The 9,178-nt window shown below is 36.0% G+C and overlaps 1 protein-coding gene across 1 annotated transcript; it reads left to right on the plus strand.

Annotated features, from left to right (window-relative positions):
• The first annotated feature begins 1,367 nt into the window (after positions 1 to 1,367).
• On the plus strand, positions 1,368 to 2,900 carry LOC140172401 (EGF-like repeat and discoidin I-like domain-containing protein 3). Its single transcript, XM_072195552.1, has 2 exons — positions 1,368 to 1,374; positions 2,521 to 2,900. Exons 1-2 carry the CDS (start codon positions 1,368 to 1,370, stop codon positions 2,898 to 2,900), a joined length of 387 nt encoding a protein of 128 aa, XP_072051653.1.
• Positions 2,901 to 9,178: the final 6,278 nt, after the last annotated feature.

Raw genomic sequence — 9,178 nt, forward strand, 5'->3', positions numbered from 1 at the left:
GTGGAAAAGAGACGCATGTAGAACCGAAAAAAAGGTACATTTTTTGTTGAAGGAACAAAGTTCAACATACTATAACCCCGCTTCTGGATATCGTTTGAAGTCAAATGATATACCATTATAAACCCAGCAAACACAAAACGTTTTCGACATCATTCGCAAAAGGTTATAAAAGGTTGTCAGAAAACGTTTAAATGTCGGGTTATATAAAGGGTATATTAAGAGTATAAAACGTTTTCATAACCTTAAAAAACATTTTTGATAATCTACTGCTCAGCAAACAAAAATGTTCTACAGAAAACGTATAAATGTCGGGTTATATAAAGGGTATAAAAACGTTTTAATAACATTCCAAAAACATTCTTGAAAACTTGATACAAAACATTCTAAACAGAATGTTATTGGGGTTGAACAAATATTTTGCGAAAAATGTTTGCCCAAAATATTTTCAATAACGTTTTAAAAACGTTTTCATGACCTTTATATAACCCGACATTTAAATGTTATTAAAAGAATTAAAAAAAAAGATTTTAAGAACATTTCTGTGTTTCCTTGATACAAATATTTTCACATAATGTTATTTAAATGTTGAAAAAAAAAAAAAAAAAAATGTTTGCACAAATAGTTTACAATAACATTTTTTAAACATTTAAAAATATTGTTGTAGTGTGTTTTCATACAAAACGTTTTAAAACGTTATCATGACCTTTATATAACCCGACATTTTAATGTTATTAAAACGTTTTTACCTAAACCAAAAACCAAAACATAACTTATTTAAAACGTTTTTAAAACGTTTTTGTGTTTGCTGGGAAGCTTATGATATATATTTCCTAAACACGAAATAAAACAAAATTGACCGGGCCGACTTTACAGCTGATTCGTGGTGTCCACTCACATATGTTTTAAAAAGCTTTTTCTAAGATAGATTGTCGTTTCTATATCAAATTATTCATCTTTTTCTGTTTTTTAGTGGTGATTTTTATTCTATAAATTGTACATTTAAGTGCAAATTGAAGGCGCTATTTACTTATGTTTCAAATGTAAATTAGCCAAATATTTTGTCTAATTCCTGGTATTTTTCATGATAAAAAGTTTCTTGAAAATGTCCTTGCCATTTGTTAGTCTTTTTTTCTTATACCATTCTACAAGTGTCTACCCCTTGTAAAGATGCAAACAAGATTTAAGATAAATAGCGCCATCATTGTTCAAGTTTTCTTTACAATGACACATTTTTACATTACATCAAACAACCGTGATAAGTTAATCAGTTACTCAGTAATTAGTATTTTACACCTGCCGATGTCTGTAAATCCTAATCCATTTGTCTGTCTGTCTGTCTGTTCGCTCTCATTCCAGGTTTGGTTAACATGATACGTATGTGATAGCTATGGCATCTTACATAGTAGTAGTACTATCTGCAGTGACGGTTATGCTGTTTAGCACTCCTTTGCTTCAATATGTTCAAGGTCCGTGTATATGACCCCGGGATATGACCGGACAATCGTGTTTCGTAAAAACGGTATCAAAAACTATTTAATCGACTGATTAAACTACCGTTTTACGGTATCTTCAAAGTGTTCTGTCCTATCCTGACTTGTACTGCTTTGTCTGTCCATACCCCTTTTATTTGGTATAATATATTGTTAACCGATCTTGTCAAATTATCTGTTGGTGGTGGAATCATGCGCTAATTATTTTATCCAGCTTTGTGTCAGAATATGTTATTTATTATATACGAGGGTCATTCAAAAGGTTCTACCTCTATCATCACATCTCTGTTATCTCACGTGTCAGAATATTGAAATTATCAATGTTTATACTCCTAAATCTAGGCTACTGATAGATATTGAGTAAATATTTGAACAAAAATAAATCAATTTAATCATTTTCAGAAATAAAACTGCAATGATTTCTACATAGATGTGGGCAACTTTTTAAATCAAAAGAAGCCTTTCTTCTCAGACCGTTTTCGACGTACCAAATATGTGTTCGCTCCAATCAATATATCGTAATAAACAAAAATCACATTTGCATCAAATAACTTTTATTTTGTAGCCACATTTTAAGAGTATAAGCATAGGCAATTTCAATATCATGCCAATACCCTCGTGTTTTATTAGTGTACTTTTGAGTATTATTATCTGATTTAATGATTCCATCATTTTTTTTTTCATTCTTATTTCGGCCACAAGATATCATCATTGTAGACACTAATAATTGTAGTGTAAGTTAACTTGCCATCTTGTTGAGATTGGGTGCCACTTTGCGGCCTCCACATCTCTTCACTCTTCATGTTCTTATGGTTTATCTTAGTAATATCATAATGTATTCTTTATCTTGTATCTTTCCATTTTCATTATAACATTAATGTGAATTGGGATGAAAACAAATTAACTTGACTTTGAACTTGAAGCAAACACAGAGCAAAATGGAAACAAGCGATTTAAACATTCGTATTTCTTGCTCCAATTTGCAACCATAACTTGCTCCAATTTGCAACCATAACTTTGTATCTTTTAGCCGCTGCTTGCCAAGAACCTCTTGGTTTAGAGGATGGTCAGATACTTGACAGTCAAATAACGGCTTCTACCTCGTGGGACGACAACCACGGACCTAGCAACGCTCGTCTGAATCGCCCAGCACAGTACCCTACTCGTGGATCGTGGGCTGCCGAATACAATGACGACAACCAATGGATCCAGGTAGATCTAGGCTTCCCAACAGAGGTTACTGGCGTGTTGATTCAAGGAAGGGCTTATAACCTAGATGAGCGCCTTGTTGGAGGTAGCGATTGCTGTCCACAGTGGGTGACAAAATTCAAAGTCCAGTACAGTAATAACAGCAGACATTGGCTTTTTGTGAAGTCAGCAATCAAAGGAGCTATAATGGTGAGTTTTTAATTTTTGCTTCTTTTCATTTGAAGAACTGCGCGCCTTACCATCTAATGAAATATTAACCGCTATGATTTATGACACTGTTTTTTTTAAATATAATTTGAGATGCATGTATAACAAAGCCAAGAATTGAGACAGGCATTCATCTAACACAGAAAAGTACGCACCAAGCACGTAAAGTCAGGGGCGTTCCGACCATTAGGCCAGGTAAGGCGGTCGCCTAGGGCGGCAAATGCAGAGGGAAGAAAAAAAAACAAGAAAAAACGGGAATGGAGAAAGAATAGGGAAGAAAAAATGAGGGCGGATAAAAAGAAAAAACGGGACGGAAAAAAAGGGGGCGAAAAGAGAAACAGAAAAAGGACGGAAAAGGAAAAGGGGGACATAGGAAAAAGAAAAGAAACGGGGCAGAGAAAAGGAAAGAAGACACGGGCGGAGAAAACAAAAGAGGAAACGGGCGGAGAAAAGTACGATGAAACTGGGCGGTGAAAAAACAAAAGAAAAAAAAAAAAACAGAAGACAAAATAGAAGAGAAACAGAAAACAGGACGAGAAAAGATAGATCTGTACTCAAGTGTTTGATCAACAATGACATATGGCCGTGTCAATTTTGTTTTGGTATCGTGATAATTTCCGTATCGTGAATTGTAATTCTATTGTTTAATGAATAGAATTACAATTTATGAAAACGGTCGTGGGGGAGGACAAGGGGATACGTCCCTCCACATTTTGGGATAGGGGGGGGGATATCAAATGCCCCCACCCCACCACGTTTCGGCAAATACTTCCCTTGTCTAAGTAGCCTTATTGTAAAAATACAGGCAATATTCGCTATTATACCTTGATTTTTGGCTAAAATGGTATGAAATTGACATTTTTTTCGCGCATTTCATCGGTGCCCGCAATGAGCCCAATGTGTATCAACTTTCATGGGCAACTTTCACTTCAAATAGAATGAAACTGAAAATTTCAATAATGCTCATTGGGTAATTTAATTTTGTTTTCTCTCCCCCTCCTCCCTCGACAAAATGTCCAGGCTAGCAACTAGAAATGAGCTGTAAACTGATTCAATTGGGCCTTCATATTGAATATATGTTAATTTTTTCCAACTGACATTTTACACAATAATAGTGTAAAAAGTGTCCACCACTAATGCCTTCATTTTACAAAACTTGTGTCCCCCCACTATCGAATTCGGATTGACGCCCTTGGTGGGCAGTATACAAATAGTTCAAAACTGATGAGTTTTCAAGGGGGAAACCCTGTGCTTTGGTGGGGCGGCAGGCGTGTCTGGCAACTCTGGCGCCTACTGGCAGCACTTTTTGCAGAGCTCTGCCAACTTGTGCCCATTTTTCCATCTTAAGGGCACTTGTTATTGCAATTTTTGCATCAGTCATTTTGGAACATACACTGACTGGTTTGTGCTATTTTTCCAGTTTGTGACATTTTTTTAGTGTTTTTATATATGCTTATTTTTCAATTTCTCTTTAAATATGTATATAGATTATTTCTTGATTCTGTATTGAATTTAGTGTGCTTTTCTTATTATATAATATATGTTTTTATAATTGGACCCCAGTGGAAATAAGCCCCCTTTTGGAGGCTTTCTTGGGTAATCCAAGATTTTAATTCAACATTGTTTGATACATTGTATTTGTAATTTAAAGTTATATTGTATATTCTGTTTTTGCTGTAATTTTATGTTGAATTTTAATCGAATAAAATCAATCAATCAATCAATCAGGGAGAGCCCTGCATAAAGTAAACATTAATTTCTACTAGACTGCTGCCCTCATTCGTCAACCATCAGTATAGACTAATAAACCTATGTGGAAACAAGGTGACGGACTTTGGGCAGCACACCACTAAACCCTTCCGCATTTGGTGTAACCCTTGATAGTCCCTATAAACATAATAGGTCGGTAGTGCAAACAAGTGGGTGTCCCTTGGGAGCAAGATGAGTAGCCATGATTGTTTATTATAATTAAATTAAAAGATATGCAATTGATCAATGTTCAGAATATCACAAAATGGTGCATCTTGATCTGGTAAAACATTTTGGCTCCTGAAACTAATCCGCGTGCGGATATGATAAGGAGGCATTCGTGCAAGCTGAAAATAAGGGTGGTACTGTTCAGGTCCCCGTAGCTTAAAAGTTAGTCTCAGCTTGTTTCAAAAAACCAATTTTAAATTAAATTTTAATCTTTATTTAAGACATTGGTGCTACCAAAATATGAAAAATGGCTTTACATGGGGTAGGAAAACAAACTTACTTTCATGTATATTTACACGTATTTCAATGGGAGTTTTAGTGGTGTGCGCCCTTCGAAGACTCATTTTTTTAGGCTATGGGCATGATTGATACCTGATTTTAAGTGCCAAAAAGTTGAGATTTTTGCCTGAAATTGATCTATTTGCAACAAAAAAATGTGTGTTTTCTGTTACGCAATTTCATTCTTAAACGCACACGAAATTTTCTTCAAAACACAAGTTCCCGTCGAATTGACAATTTAAGACCGTGCTATAGAAATTGAGCTATTTTGGCCTTAGCATCATAGGAGTGGTCACTTTTGATTATCCAGGCGCAGCAAAAGTGAAACATCTTTGAAACTATTTTGATGCAAAATGTAATTATAAGAACAAAACTCATATATTAACGTTTTTTCATATAAAGTGTAACATGTCATGTCAATCGGAGACACTTTTGGGCAGGATAGTAAATGGAGAAATAGCCAAAAATCTGCCCGGGAGTGATTTTTCACAATTTGGGTTTGTTGTGGATTGGTGATGTTCTTAATGTTAAAAATATTGTCTGATAGTTTCAGACCAGAATATAACTGGCATCTTGTATCTTTTAAGACATTTTTCAAGGTAATTCCTACTCTCGACATTGTTAATAATATTTTTAAAGGCCGATATCTCAATTTCCAATTTTATAATACCATAACTTACGAATTCAAAATCTTCGCTTAGGAATGTCCGATTTCATTGGGGCAAACGGCGTTGTGGAGCAAAATACATCTATATTTAAGATAGGTAAAAACCTCAAAATTGATAACCTGCCCAAAAGTGTCTCCTTTTGACATGACACGTCACAAGTGTTTGAAAACATGCTTCCATGACTATTATTATAACCCGACATTTAAATGATAGTAGTGTACGTATGATACTTGCAATCTCTCGTGGAAAAATTGAGATAGCTTGAAATTCCCCCGGACAAGAAACTTACTACAAATTGTCTCGTTGTAACCCGTACAAAACTCGGGCACCTGATCCTGGCTGTGAAGGTCAATTGTGGAGTTGTTGTTAAATGGTTTATGGAATGATGTGGACAGCGATAACCTGTACTTTGTGTTGAGGCTTGTGGATCAACGTCTAGGCGTTGTGCCTATGCGTAGACCCTCCCTCTGGTCCATGGAGAACGACTGGTAATGTATATTATATAACATAATATTATATGACCCTCCCAATCTGCAGGCAAGTTGCCTTCTACTTCCCAGCATTTTGTGAGAATTCACTTTTAGCGATCCTGTGTCAGACGAGTTTTCTATATATCACGTCCGTGGTCTCACTGTCTTGCCGTTTGTGTAAGCGGCTATTTAGCCTGACCAATCAATGTAGATCTCAGCAAGCAAGGCAATTTGAAGTGGTTTTCATTGATAGTCTATTGATCATAACCATTGCATGTTATGTGCCTACCATATTTGAATTGACAATGGGGCGGGGCTATCATAATTGACGCCAGAGTCATGTTACGTAGCTTGATAATTATTTGGAAGGGACTTTTCTATTCAAAATGTAACAGTCTCGGATTAGGAGAGCTATTATATAAAAAAAATAAACAACTTGGTCTGCAGATTAATTAAGTTTTCGTCGACACACAGTGCTCCAGAAGCACTATAACTTTGTTGCTGGCAGTTAGGGCTTAGTGGTGTGTGGGTATTAAACTATGGAGTGAAGGGGAAGCTGGTTTTAGCTCTAAGTATTTACCCAGAGATGGAAACGAGACTGTGGGACAGTCTAGCATATGCGCAGCACACTAGAAATCATTAAGTTTTTGTTTGTTTGCTTTGGGTTTTTGTTTTTTTATTCATCAAATGTCCTTTTTGATTTGGACGATTAACGGCGTAATGTTGGTTGTATTGCATATAATTGTAGCGCGTCAGGAGTCATTGTGAGTTATTCATAACCTCCGCGTATCACGCCATATTTGCGTCCCAATCAAATTGGTCGTTAGATGATATACGTACATCGGCGTGGAGGTTATTGATATCCATCAATGACCTCCGCGTATGCTTACGCGGTACAATGACTTCCGCGTGTGCGCATATGTTGCGCCGGAACACTTCACACGCACACAACTATAATATTTGCACATGGCGTGATTGCGTAGTGGTGTAATTGTTAAGTCCGTTTTAGCCTGTTCGATTTTTTGAAGGGCGAAATATAAGTTTTGATAAAAATTGTTTATTTCAACAAATTTTGAGATTTGGTTGAGTGATGAGTTGAAAATGACGGGTATGAATTCGGTTAATAATTTTGCATCAGCAATATGTCGGGCATTGTGAAAAATCTAAACATTTTGCTTTGGACCTCGGAATATTCATCGGTTCCAAAGGCAAAATGTTTAGATTTTTCACAATGCCCTCCACACATGACATAACCGATGCGCAGTTAGTAACCTCTAAGTAGTTACTTTTTGTGCCAAGGGTAGATAATAGCATTTTAGTATTTAGTTTTGCTGCTGTCCACGCTAGTAGACCTATTTAGTATAGGATGATAGATGTGGACAAGCCATGCATTTTCTTTTATTGATATTAAAATCCTATTTCTGTCACAGATATTTGATGGAAACACCGATCAAACTACGGTTGTCACCAATAATTTCCCTACAACAGTTATAGCGTCTTATATACGAATACTACCTACTGAGTGGAACAAACATATCAGTATGCGTTTTGAAGTCGTTGGTTGTGCTACAGGTAAAGTAATCATGTTGTTAAGTATGTGGTTATAGCTATATAAATAAATAATAATAATAACAGCATTCCCAGAACCTGATCAAAGCACTTTACACATTGTTACCTTAAGGCCTTCATTTAGAACTAGAATTTATTAATATCATTACCTTAATAGCCAATGTGCAAAAACGAACTTCCCATAGATTTATGGGAAGTGAGAGGCAAACTATAGACAGATTAGGAGGCCCCATGTAAAGCAAGCTGCTTAATTGATCATTGATTAGAATCAATGGAAAATCCTGATTTTGATGTCATATTCAAAAGAAAGAACTAAGCTTTGAAACAAGATCAATATGAAGGGTGTGGTCATTATTGTTTTATTTTTTCAAGTCAAATGTCACGCCGCCAATAGAAGACACATGGCCATAGGCAAGTTTGACTTGAATGTTTAAAAATTAACAGGTATTAAAATTAACTGGATATACATGTATCTTGTTTTATCATGAACCATTAAACAGTTGGGCTTACATCAACCACAAACAGTGATACCAAATCGTTAACTAAGCCTACCACACCCACTGATACCAGCTTGTTATGTTATCAATGCATGCAACAAAATGACATGGATGACTGTAGCATCAATGGATTCCGGGAAGGAGCCGATCTAGTACAGCAGGTCCAATGTTTTGGAATATGCTATGTAAGCTGATTTATAATATTCTACTGTATATTGTATTGTATTGTATTGTATTGTATTGTATTGTATTGTATTGTATTGTATTGGGAGCACGTGTGGCCGAGTGGATAAGGCGCCCGACTCATAATCCATAGGTTGCGAGTTCGAGTCCCGCTCGTGCCAACGTATTGTGTCCTTGGGCAAGGCACTTTATCCCAATTGCCTACTGGGGGATGGGGTTGGGTTGGGTTAGATGTTTGTATAGTTGTTTGTTTCAATGTTGCAATATTGGCGCTGATTAAGCTGCTGCCTGCAAATTGCATTGTGTCTGTTTAGTTGTGTTTAATGTACAATTCTAGCAATTTGACCTGCGGGTCACCATTAGAGTTTGAAATAAAACCTTCCTTTGTATTGTATTGTATTGTATTGTATTGTATTGTATTGTATTGTATTGTATTGTATTGTATTGTATTGTATTATATTGTATTGTATTTTGTATTGTATTGTATACGAAAGAGAATGCCAATCTGCTATTGTCTGTTCCAGCTCCAGTGACACCTTGTCGATTTCCCTGGACCTTTAGGTGCACTGTAATATTAGTAGTTACTTTGAAAACCCAATATAACATGGCTGTAGTTCTAATGCCCTCTA

Source organism: Amphiura filiformis, chromosome 2 (genome assembly GCF_039555335.1).
Source record: "Amphiura filiformis chromosome 2, Afil_fr2py, whole genome shotgun sequence".
Classification (NCBI taxonomy): Eukaryota; Metazoa; Echinodermata; class Ophiuroidea; order Amphilepidida; family Amphiuridae; genus Amphiura; species Amphiura filiformis.